Source organism: Orycteropus afer, unplaced genomic scaffold, assembly GCF_000298275.1.
Source record: "Orycteropus afer afer isolate SDZICR_OR568_19922 unplaced genomic scaffold, OryAfe1.0 scaffold00032, whole genome shotgun sequence".
Classification (NCBI taxonomy): Eukaryota; Metazoa; Chordata; class Mammalia; order Tubulidentata; family Orycteropodidae; genus Orycteropus; species Orycteropus afer.
Window position 1 is genome coordinate 6480293 of NW_006921619.1, and position 12311 is coordinate 6492603.

Consider the following 12311-nt stretch of genomic DNA (forward strand, 5'->3'; position numbering starts at 1 on the left):
AGCCTGTTGGTGCTGGGAAGGGGTGGGCCTATATGGCCTGCCCTTCCCTGCTTCTCACCCCCTTCCCAGAATTTTCTCACCCCACAGAAAGTGCCTGCCTGTGCTCTCTCCTGATCCTCCCATCCAATACCCCTCTCCGTCCAGCTCCATGCAGTGCAGTGGAAGGGCAGAGAGCCACAGTCCACAGATCCTATGCAATAAAGTGCCTCTTAGGACTGCCTGAGTGAGTTCTTTTGTCTAGCCTGTGCATGCTCCAAACACCTTGGTCCTGGCACCAGCTGCCTATCCCTCCGGGGAGGCTGCACAGAGGTGGACTTGGCAAGGTTTATTTGGAAAGGCAGAGTCCATCCCCATTCAGGGTCCTCAGTGGACTGAAGGGGAAGGCGTGAATTTCAGTGGGCTTTCTTACTGTGCTGGATGCTCTTGGGGAAAGGCTGAGGCCCCACCCAGAGCTGCAGCAGGATGACAGCATGGCACATATGCAAGGCAGCAGAGCTACAAGACGTAGATGGGTATGTATTCCAGGAGAGCTCAATGAGCCCCAGCACCAGCAACCTAGGGATGACAAACAGGGTCCAGGTTTTGTCCAGTTCCAGGCTCTGCAGCCCTTTGTTATCTCATGCCCTAGACACATCCCTTTACCCTTCTCCATGACACAAACTTGGGATGAGGAGCCCCTTAGCCCTTCCCACTCCCCCAGATTGACCCTGCCATACCTGAGCAGGTGTGTGAGCCAGCGTGCAGGCATGGCCCACAGGAGGTAGGGCAGTGTATGGAAATACCAGACGTAGAACTGGTAGTGGAGGGAGCGGCTGAAGCAGATCCCAATGAAGTTAGAGGTAAAGAGAGTAGAAACGATCTGTACGGGGTGGTCAAGGCTAAGGGCAGGAACAGAGGAGCCAGGAGGTGGGGAAAGGGCAATCCCAAAGGAGAGAGGCAAAAGTTTCAGGGTTGGAATAGCCCCCTGGCTCTGCCCTTTCTAGCTGCATGCCTTTGGGCAAGTTTCCTAACCTCTCTGGACGTGTTCTTCAATCTAGTAAGAAGATAGTAATACCTAGAGCTATAATGCCCAGGGTGTTTGAATCTGTTACTTACAAGCTGTGACCCTGGCAAGTTATTTAACATTTTAAAGCCTTAATTTTGTCACCTATAAATTGGGACTAATAAGAGTACTTCTCTGTCTCAGAGTTTTAAATTTGAGAACATATATACAATGGTATATTACCGAAACAAAAAGAAAAATGAAATCCTGATACCTTCTACAACATGGATGAGCCTTGGAAACATAATGCTGGGTGAAATAAGTCAGTCACAAAATGACAAAGTGTATGATCCCACTTATATGAAATATCTGGAATAAGCAGGTATATAGAGATCAAAGTTTATCAGTGGTTACTAGGGTGGGCAGGAGGGTGGGAGAAAGGGGAACTCACTGCTTAGGGGGCACTAAGCCTCTTCTATTAAAGGTGATAGTATAATTTGGGATTAGATAAAAGTGATGGTTGATACCACTGTCAACCACTCAGAGGGGGATCTATGTAGAGATCCTGGATAGAGTGGGAGAACAATGTGGAAAAAAACTCAAAATCATTAAAAAAAAAAAAAAAAAGGGGGGGGGATCAGGTTTGGTGGTCTGATAGAGCCTGACAGAACCACTGAGACTATGACCCCTAGCTGTCCTTCAGGTCTGGAATTGAACCCACTTCTGTGCCTTCCAGCCACACAAAACATAGGCATATGAGCTGAACATTTACATTAGCTAGATACACTCCTTGGAGAGATCAATCATGGGAGAATAGAAGGGCTGTGTATGCACAGGGAGACAGCTCAGGGGGCAGGAGTGCATGGAGGGAAGGACAGGGAAGAAGTTAACTATGGGGAGAAAGTGGAAGGGGAGCTGTTGCATTGTGGGAAATCTCAGTCATGCCATGAGACAAAGTGTATGTGGGCTGCTGTATGGAAAGTGAACTTGCTCTGCAAACTTTCACCCAAATCACAATAAAAATTTTTTTTTTTTAAAAAGGTGATGGTTGAATATGATAGACATAACTGTCACTGAACTGCACATATGAAGACTGTTGAAATGTCAAATGTTACATTATGTATATATTACCATAATAAAAAAAAATAGAAGGTATGTACATCTCTTAGGACAGTCCCTGAGGGCTAGCACTCAATAATGTTAGCTATTGATGGTACCCAATGCTAGCTTAAGGCATTTGACTGCTAACCAGAAGGCTGGCAGTTCAAACCCACCAGACACTCCTTGGAAGGAAGGCTGGGCAATCTATCTCCATAGTGATACTGCCTCGGAAACCCAGGCAATCTATTTCCATAGTGATACTGCCTCGGAAACCCAAGGAAGGGTTGCTATGAATCAGAAATGACTCAACGGCACATAACAACAACGCTAGCTTATCAATATATGGGATATTTAAGATTAAGAATAAAATGTGCTTAAATATGGAAAGCACTCAGCACAGTGCTCTCTACAGACGAGCCCTGGAGCTATTACTGATCCTCCTCTTGCCTTCCTCAGAGTCACCAGCCATCCAGAGTTAACTAACCAGGACCCAGTCTCTGTGCCTGGAGAGGGCAAAGCTTACCTTTCCACAATTTAAAGGATATGATTGGGTGTGAGGGGCTGGGGTGGAACCTTCCTTTTGGAGGGATCCTTCAGCAGCGACAGAATACCTTCCCCTGTCCTGAGAAGAAGCCATTTAGACATTTATCAAGCCCCCACCCTGGGCCAAGTTCTAGACTCAGCCCCATGAGCAACATTTCCCCTAAGTAGCCCAAGATCTAGGCCCTTCACTCCTTCCCCCAAAATCTCCCACTGGCCCTGCCCTTTCTTACCTGTGCCACCTGCAGAGGGCAAAGAGGAAGAGCAGGATGAGGTGGGCGGCCAGCAGGACCAGGTGGAAGGCACGATGTAAGAAGAGGGCCTCAGGAAGGAAGCGCCAGTTCACTGTCCAACGGAAGAGAAACTGGCGGCCAAGATCAAAAGAGCGGGACAGGTAGCCAACAGGGTTCTGTAACAGGAAGGGCAGCCCCAGCACCACCTGTGGGGAAGTGTGACATCAGGAGAGCTATTCAGGCTTGCCCCCCAACCTTGTGTCAATCACTGAGGGTAGTGGGAAGTAGCATAGATCTCAAAGACTCCCTAATTACCACCAGGAATAGCAGGAAAGCCAAACCCTCCATGCCCCACCCCCCAGGCCAGAGCCTGGGTCCAAGGAAGCTGAAGAGGCAAGTAATAACCATGTTTAGACTGACTAAACCATAAATAGGCAAAGCTAGAAGAGTACTCAGAGGCCATGGAGTTCAACATCCTTATCTTACAGCTAAGGAAACTGAACCCCAGAGGTAGTGGCTGCCCAACTCAGAATCAACTCCAAAACTCTTAGTTTTGAGGACATCTCAGGGAGGATATCCCAGGTCACAAGCAGAAAGGAGGCCAAGTAGAGTGGCTTTCCCTTTATTAGAAAAGGAAAAGGATAAGGTAAGGGTACCTGAAGGACAGCACAGATGCCCAGCTTGGGTAGGGCCCCACGGAGGCCAAATTGTGTGAGGAGGAGGAACAGTAACCCGGGGGCAAAGAGCAGCACGTTCATCTTCACCGAGACTGCCAGGCTGGGATGGGCAGTGGAGAGGAGGGAGGGAGATCAACTCTAGGCTCCTCACCCTACCCAAAGATAGCCCCCCACACCATCACCACAGCAAACTCCCCAACTTCCATTAAGTTCCTGATTGGGGCTCATGTTCAGAACTGTTAAGGGGAGGGAAAGACAGTCTGGGAAGAGGAGAGGAGGGTCACATGCCTAGTCTCTATGCCCACACTGAGTGAATAAATACATGTAAATATTTAGAATATGTGAGGCGCATCTCCAACAATGGATGCTGTCTGGAGGCCAGGAAGAGGGTATGCATGTGTGCATTGAGGGGCTTTCTACAGATCCTGACCACCAACACTGGCCATGCCCTTAGTCTGTCTGCTGCAGAAAAGTGGGGAGAAAGACAGAAATACAGAAAGTGAGAGAGGGGGCTAGAATGAAGGGGTTATGACCTGAAACAGCAGCAGCCCCAGCCCCAGCGTTGGGCCAGCAGGAGGTTGATACTAAGGAAGAGCAGCGCCATAGCCACGGGATCATTGAAGAGCCTCAGCACAAATATGGAGTGGACACGGTAAGAGGCGCAGCACATGAAGAAAAAGACGAAGGGAGGTACCTAAGGGGTAGGCACAGTGGGGAATGGAACAAGGTCAGCACACCAGACCTGAGCCACCCATACTCCCTGGCTCTCCTAAGTCTGGGCCTGCTGGGCGTTGGTAGGGTGGGCTCACTTTGCAGGTCTGGTGGTAGATCCAGAAGACAAGCAGCAAGGTGACCAGGTAGAGTACAGCAAAGATGTGCTGGGCCATACGGATGTCAGTGCCTTGGCCAGTGACATAGTACAGCCCCATAAAGATGTACACAAAGCCAGCTGGGTACCTGGAAGATAAGAGGGAACATAAGCCTAAGTCAGCCCATCCAGCCTAGCACCTAGCCAGTCTCTCACAATCCTCCCCAAACCTCCTATCCATACTCACACAAGAGGTCCAGTGTCACCCTGAAGTTGTGTGTAGTCATAGGTACCATTGATGACACCCTCCACTTCAGCCATGTAGGCCTTCCAGTCGATCTCTGTGTCTGTAAGTGGACAGGATGGTCTAGTTACTTCCAAACTCAGAACTCAGCTTCCTCCACACCTCCAGGCCATGAAAACAGAGTTCCAGATCATTCTGGGGGCTTCCAACACAATCTCTTTGTCAGTGACTCCTCAACCCAGCTCTCTTCTCTAAGTTTACAACCATATATCTGTCTACCTGACATCTCTCTCTGGGTAACACCAGGTATCTCAAATGCAGTATGTCTATAACTGGACTCCTGATCTTTCCTCCAACCCCAAATCTATGCCTCTTCCTGAGTTCTCTACATGGCAACATCAACCACCCAGCTGCCCAGGTCACAAACCTGGGTAACCCCTTTGACACTTCCTTCTCTCCCATTTCCAATTCTCAGTCACCAAGTCCAACTGATTCTTTACCTAATTATCTTATCCCTCTCTGGTATTACATACTCAAATTTGGGCCTAAGATGATCTCTACACTCCACAAAGCAATGTTGTTGTTGTTATGTGCCATCAAGCAGGACCCAACTCATAGTGACCCCTCCTTGGATTTCCAAAGTGGTATCACTACAAAAGTAGATTGCCCACTTCCTTCCAAGGAGTGGCTGGTGGGTTTGAACCTCCAGCCTTCTGGTTAGCCTTAGGCACTTTGCTACCAGAGCTCCCCCACAAAGCAACAGCCTCTTAATTAGGCTTCCAGCTTCCACTTTCACTCCACCACAAATTATTTCACACCCTGTGGTCAGGTGCTTTTCCAAAAACACAAATGTGATCAGGTCTCTCTGCTTAAAACCCTTCAAACTCATGATTCTTAAGATAAAGAACAAATTCATTCCTGTTTTCAGGAGTTAATGAGGTTACATGACTAACTCAGGATCACTGTGCTAGGATGTGGTAGTTGGGGCTGGAACTTGGGAGATCCCAAGTTCTCATCCACCATACTACCGCCTCAACAAGGCTTACAAACACTTTCATGATCTAGACCCAACTTACTTCTGCAATCGCATCTTTCGCTTCCATTCTCACTCTATTTTTATGTTCCAGCTCTATAAAAAGGATTTCAGTTCCTCCAAGGAACCAGGTTCTCTCTTTTGACTGAAGGTTTTTGAAAAAGAATCCTGACTAAAGCACTCTTCTCCCTTCTCTTAACTGGCTAGCTCCTACTTTTCAAAGGATGCTACTGGAAGCCTCCTCTGACTCCTCAGGTCTCGCTTAACTGTCCCTCCTATGTCCTTTTATAGCACTCTGTTTTCTTACTATCATGATGAATATGATGTATTGCAATTGTCTGCTAATTTATCTTTGTCGAGGAACATTCAAGGTGGAAGCACATCTATCTTATTCACTACTGTACCTCTAGCACCTAGCATAGTGTTAAGCATATAAACAGTTGTTGAATTAATCGCCTTTAGCAAGAAAGGTGGGTGCCTTAACCCCAGTGTCAAGATTCAACCTGGAAAGAAAGTAGCCAATTGATTCAAAGGTTATGAAATGAGAACTGAGCACTGAAAAAAGAATTGGAGTCCATAGAACTGAACAGATGAGAAAGATGAGATTCAGCAGGGGAAGTGACTTGCCCAAACCCACAGAACAGGCAGTACCAGCAATACATTAACTCAAATTCAGGTCTTAACGACTTTCAGCATGGTTTTCTTAGCCAGGCAGTCTGTATATTCAGGCACAGCGCCCATCTCCAAGGCCGCCCCCTCCCTTCTGGGGGCAGAATTAGGACAGAATTTATAACAGGACTAAGGTAAGAGATCTGAGAATGCAGCTGATGAATGAAAGGGTTTGGGTCCCAGGTTCGGTTGGGAGTTCTAGTCCCCTCCCCCTCCTCCCGTTCCTCCCCCTTCGGCGCACTCACATGCCACCCTGTGAATGACCCAGAAGGTGATGCCCACCTCCGCTAGGCAGAGGCAGGCGGCCACCAGCAGCGTATAACGTGGCTCCACCAGCAGCAGGCGCCGCTCTTGCCAGGCGCGCTGCAGCCATTGCTCGCAGCGACTCGCCGCCCGAGCCGCGGCACCCGCCCGGCCGCGTTTCCGCAGCCCAGCCGCCATCTTGACGGTACGCAGTTTGTACGGGCCCGCCACGTAGAAAACTCGATCTCTCAGCACTTAGGTTCCGCTCCCCGACCGGCATCCAGCTAGACTAAACTCTCAGCCGAGTTGTCGTTATTTACCCTATTAAAATTTATTTCTTCCACGTCTCCCCTGGTGAACTGCACGCTCTGTGTGAGCAGGAACCAAGTCTTACTCTTCAGTATATACCCACTACTGGGCATACGGCTAATGTTGTGAAATGAACGTTTACCAAATAAGTACCATTCCTGTTCCCCCAGTCGAGCCCAGCATAAAACTTCGCCTTTCTTGGGAATATGTGTTCACGCGAGTCTTTCCTGGAGAGCAAGGCCCGTGTTTGCACCTCTCTTGCCGTCCCTCAGAGCCTTCCAGGTGCTCAAAACGGTTTGGGAAGAAATTAACCTTCCACTAGTTTTCAGACTTCCAACACAAGGAGCCAAATTACAAATATGAGAGAGGTCAATAATGAGGCCGCAAAGTCTGACATTATGACTAACGCCTGCAGAAGTGAGTGGGTAGTGGAGTCTGGACCACCTCTTTTTCCAAGCCGGAGGATTCTTTTCAGAGCACTCAGCAGCGGACGGAAGTTCCACGTGTTTATGTTGAGCAACTGCAGGTGGTTTGCGGGGGGGGGGGGGGGTGTCACTGAGGCCCCGCCTTCACAGTCTACCATCCCGATTGGTTACATAGGGGCGCCAAGCCCCGCCCAAGGGAGCAGGCTAGGTGCCTGGGTTCGCGGCCTTGCTACTGGGAGCATGGCCTCTCCAGTAGCTCGGCATCCCCTGCCGGAATTACCGGAGCGGAACTGCGAGTACTGCGAAGTCCAATACTGGGACCAGCGCTACCAGGACGCTGCCGACTCTGACCCCTACGAGTGGTTCGGAGACTTCTCCTCCTTCCGTGCTCTTCTGGAGCCCGAGCTGCGGCCGGAGGACCGGATCCTCGTGCTAGGTGGGTAGTCCTGGTGCTGCCCTGCCCGGGTGGAGCCCGCCCCGACCTGCTCCGGCCCGCCTTCTGCTTCCCCACTCCGAAGCCAAGCTCCGGCACTTTCAGAATCTTGGTCGGATTTAGTCAGGGCAAACAGGAACCAAGATATTCTGTCTGGGCGCGCCCTGGAGACTCTGGGTCTGAGTAGGATGTCACCCAGGACTCCGTTTCGGACCCTCGGTAGGCAGTCTCGGGCACTGGAGAGCTCCGGGGACCTGGCTCAAGTCCCAACGCACGTTGGCTGTGTGACTTAGGACAAGTCGTGAACCTTTTCCCAGCTTCATATTCTTCATCTATAGAAATGAGACTGCGAGTTCAAGATGGATAAGGCACATGCAGACACCTCGAGCACAAAGCCTAGCGTTTTTCCTTTTGTGCTTATGGGAACTAGCAGTCATTGTCACACAGAGAAGGTTACCCTCTCTGCACTCTCCGAACCTTGGGTCTATGCTGGGTTTGAGGGGGGAGAACAGCGCCTCCTGTGGCCAGAGGGGAGATTGCAGTCGAGATTGGCGCGGTTCCCTAAAGGGAAGAAATGCTGGGATGCTGAGTGCGTGCTTTGAGATCAAGTCGCTCTCTCGGGGTTCTTTCCCACTGTCAGCCTTGGAGGCTCTAGTGATGTTTGATTGAGCAATGGGTTTTCTTCCAGTTATAGTTTTTATTTTTTCCTCTGTAAAAACCATTATAGATATATAATTATTTCATAAATATAAAAGAAGCATCTGTGATACAGTATATATGTAAGATACAACTAATAAATCTGTGTTTATATCCTACTCAATTGGAGAACTAGAACATTCTAGTACTAGAGAGGAAGTTAACCTAGTGGTTGAGAACTTGAACTCTGGAGGCAGCTAATTATGTTGGAATCTTGGCTCTGCAGACACTAGCTGTGTAATCCTGAACAAGATACTTAAATTTCTGTGCCTGTTTTCTCAGCCTTAAAGAAGTGAGTATTTATCTAAGAGATTGTTAAAATGATTATATGAAAACTAGAGATACCTTGAACAATGCCTGACAAATAAAAAAGTTAGTTTCATCCTTTAGAGTCACAAATGTAGACTGTTAGAAGAAAATACACCTCAAAACCTAGGGATCAAAGCACATGGTAAAAGGGATCCAAGGGGATCTGGCAGAGCACTGACTGTCCACTATACTCATGCAGGGAATAAGTGGTCTAGTGACTCCTGAACTCTTGCTTCTCCTGTTAAACCGTGAAGATGGCTGTAGTCAACACAAAGAGGTGTCTAAAACTCTGTTGAAATTGGCAAAATGATCACATTGTGAATTACAGCCTGTCATATTGACATAACTTAAGATTGGGCCTTTTGAAAACTGGCAGCAGTTTAACATAGTTATTTAAGAGCTCTGGTTCTAGAGTTAAGACAGATCTGGTCTAGGTCCAAATTCTGTCTCTGTCTGTGTGACCTGGGGAAAGTTTTTTTTTTCCACTTTGGGAAGCCTCAGTTTCCCTACATAGAAAATGGTAATTGTGATCATAATATACATGGAGCCAGGGTCAGTGAAAAAGAGAAAGACCCTCAACAAGATGGATTGACACAGTGGCTTCATCAGTGGAATGATTGTGAGCATGGTGCAGGACTGGGCAGCATCTCATTCTATTGTATTGTATTGTATTGTATTGTATTGTCACTGTGAGTTGGAACCAACTTGACAGCACCTAACAACAATAACAACTCTGAAAATAAACTGAGATGATTCTTATAAAAGCTTAGCATGGGATCTGGTGTTCAATGACTTATACTGAAAGTGAGAGTCAGAGAGGCAGTTTATCCAGGATTGTTCAAAGGAACAGTCTGCTCCCTATGACTAGAATATCCTCATGGCAGGTGAATGCATTTGTCTGTCACAGCTTTACTGTCATTATACTTATCTGATTCTCCCTCCTTGCTTAGTTCCATGCTCCATAAGAATCTTCTGATCATAATTTGACTTCTCATTTAGATTTCCTATAGGGAAAGAAAGGAGCTCTGGTGGTATAGAGCCTAAGGCATTTGACTGCTAACCAGAAGGCTGGCGGTTCAAACCCACCAGCCACTCCTCGTAAGAAAGGTTGGGCAATCTACTTCCGTAGTGATACTGCCCCGGAAACTCAAGGAGGGGTCGCTGTGAGTCGGATCCGACTCCACGACAGTGGTGTTTTTACGTTGTTATAGGGAGACAAAAGACTGACTGGAAGATTCAATTGTCCATTCCCCATAATGGCTATTTCACTGTTACAAATTAGTGAATTGGCATTCTGGCTTATCCTCAGTCTCTTTGTACTAGGTTAGCATCCATATATCTTTGGGCCCCCATGTGATAAGTTCTTGGATCTGGACCAATTCTTTAGGGCTCTGCTGCCCTGAGGCCCCATCTAGGAAAGCAAGCCCCATCTTAGTTACTGTTCCTAAATCACTGAGGCAACAGAAACAGAAATATTTGATTTGTGAGCATGACTGGCCCTGTGGTCTGGTTTTGTTCTCCTTTCATCTTTGGTAAAGTCCTCTTGAAAGAAGCCATCCTGTACCAAGGGGAACAAGGAAAGGAGATTTATCTACAATTGGGCAGAGCACTGCAGGCATATAAGGTCAGGTATAGGAGTGGTAAATGGATTGCCGGTCAGAGAATTCTGGGATTTCAGCCTAGAACTGAGTTAGAGTCTTCTGGGCAGCTTGTCCCCACCCTAGCTCCATGTGGTGTATCTGCCAGAGTTGCTTGTGGCTCCAACTTGGAAAAGCACATGTTGATTTTTCCCAGGTGAGATGGTACTCTCCTAACCCCCAGGGCCTGAAGTGAAACACAAGAAGGGGCAGCTGAAGACTGGCCAGCTGCATGAGTGCTTTGTATGGGTGCCAAGCCCTGCTAGATTAGGGCTATCCCAGCAACTGATCCTGTGATCCTCTTAGAGAGGCAAATGGGGATTAAAGGCAACCTAATCCCAAGAGCTGGGAATCCCCACATGGAGCCACCAGGAGCTGTCATCTATCTAGTCCCATTCTCAGGCTGAGATTGGCCACAGGAGGGCCTGGAAGAATCCAAAAGATCTTCTTCTAAAGAGGTCATGCCCATTGGGCTATGGAGCCACATCCACTCCTCTAACCTCTATGTCTTCTCTAATCTGAATCCTCCCCTTTGGGACTACTTTCCAGGCATTTTCTGCCAGAGTATGTGATTCCTCAAGATTGCTTAGCTGTCAGCTTCCCTGAAGCCCTTGGCCGACTTACCTTAGGTAGGGCCAGGACCTTGGGAGGCCTGCCACTATTGAAAGTACTCATCAGATTATGTTATAGGTCTGCCCCTCCCACCAAAGCAAAACTCTTTGAGAACAAGGACTCTTATTCATCATCAAAGCCTCTCGGGGTGTACAGTTAACTTTACCCAAATAAGTTTGTCTTTGTCCTTGGTTCCTGGGGGATAACCACTAAACTCTTGAAATTTCCCCAGTGATTGGGTTTATGTTAATGAATTGACTCTTGGGTTGGGGTAGGCTGTGCCAGAAAGGCTGACCAGGTAATAATCAGTAATAATCATAGGGGAGGGGGGGTAGAGGTTGAGCTCAGCCACAAATGCAGTGATTCAATCAATCGTGCCTATGTAATGAACCCCAATAAAAACTCTGGACACTGAAGCTTGTGGAGCTTCCTGGTTGGTGAAAGACATCGATGCTCAGGAAAGTGACATAGCTCTCGGTTCACAGAAGCTCCACACTGGGAACTCTCCCAGACCTTACCTTATGTATCTCTTTATTTGTATTCCTTTTGCTGTACTAAAAGTGTAATCATAAGTATAGCACGAGGTGATAGTGGGAAACCTGAATTGTAACCAGTAGGTCATAAAAGAAGAAGGCCTGGGACCCCCAAGCTTACAATTGGTATCCTGAGGGGATAGTGGGAACCTTGGAATTTGCAGCCAGCAGGTAATAAGTGAAGGTATCATGGGAACCCCCAAGCTTGAGCCTGGCATCTGAAGTCCTAGGCAGACTTGATAGTCTGGATTGCTGTCCCTTTTAACTTGTGAGATCTGAACTAGCTCCATGGGTTAGAGTCAGAAGAAGAACTGCATTTGCAGTTGGTGTCAGAGGGGACATTTAAAATGTGTGTCAGAAGACACAGTCATACACACTTTCTTGGAACCCAGTATGTAGTATTCAACAAACACATTAAGGAATTATAAGGAGTCGGTTCGACTGTGTGTCCTTAACTAGTTTCTCCTTCACTTCTTAATTCCACCTTGGAAATTAAGGTAGGTAATAACACCTAATACCAAGGCTTCCCAAGGATTATATCTTCAGAGATTCCTTGAGAGGTTAACCATGAGGGTATTATTGATATTATCCCAATATAGTATCAGTAATATTATATTGTATATATAATACAAGGATCTCTGGTAGCATAGTGCCAAAGGCACTTGACTGCTAACCAGAAGGCTGCTGGTTCAAACTCACCAGCCACTCTTCAGAAGGAAGGTTGGGCAATCTGCTTCCATAGTGATACTGCCTCGGAAACCCAAGGAGGGGTTGCTATGAGTCGGGGCCGACTCAATGGCACATAACAACAATAACATATATAATGC

General features: G+C 47.6%; 2 protein-coding genes across 2 annotated transcripts in view; one reads left to right on the forward strand and one right to left on the reverse strand.

The window, feature by feature from the left end:
* Positions 1–392: 392 nt before the first annotated feature.
* On the reverse strand, positions 393–6728 carry ALG3 (ALG3 alpha-1,3- mannosyltransferase). Its single transcript, XM_007935929.2, has 9 exons — positions 6533–6728; positions 4589–4688; positions 4343–4490; positions 4067–4227; positions 3513–3633; positions 2857–3062; positions 2629–2705; positions 717–861; positions 393–555 (listed from the first exon to the last, which is right to left on the reverse strand). Exons 1-9 carry the CDS (start codon positions 6726–6728, stop codon positions 393–395), a joined length of 1317 nt encoding a protein of 438 aa, XP_007934120.1.
* Positions 6729–7537: 809 nt separating this feature from the next.
* LOC103192871 (endothelin-converting enzyme 2) overlaps positions 7538–12311 on the forward strand; it is a 38988-nt gene continuing 34214 nt past the window's right edge. The window contains exon 1 of the mRNA XM_007935933.2: positions 7538–7700. The gene's annotated coding sequence lies outside the window, so the exon portion shown is untranslated. The remainder of the gene's footprint in view (positions 7701–12311) is intronic.

Excerpts from the sequence above, each read along its gene's own strand:
- ALG3 (XM_007935929.2), bottom strand. The coding sequence starts at position 6,728 with ATGGCGGCTGGGCTGCGGAAACGCGGCCGGGCGGGTGCCGCGGCTCGG. Across the intron at positions 4,689-6,532 it reads GGTCATTCACAGGGTGGCAT|ACACAGAGATCGACTGGAAG; the intron begins GTGAGTGCGCCG and ends GTCCACTTACAG. Across the intron at positions 2,706-2,856 it reads GCCCTCTGCAGGTGGCACAG|GACAGGGGAAGGTATTCTGT; the intron begins GTAAGAAAGGGC and ends GCTTCTTCTCAG.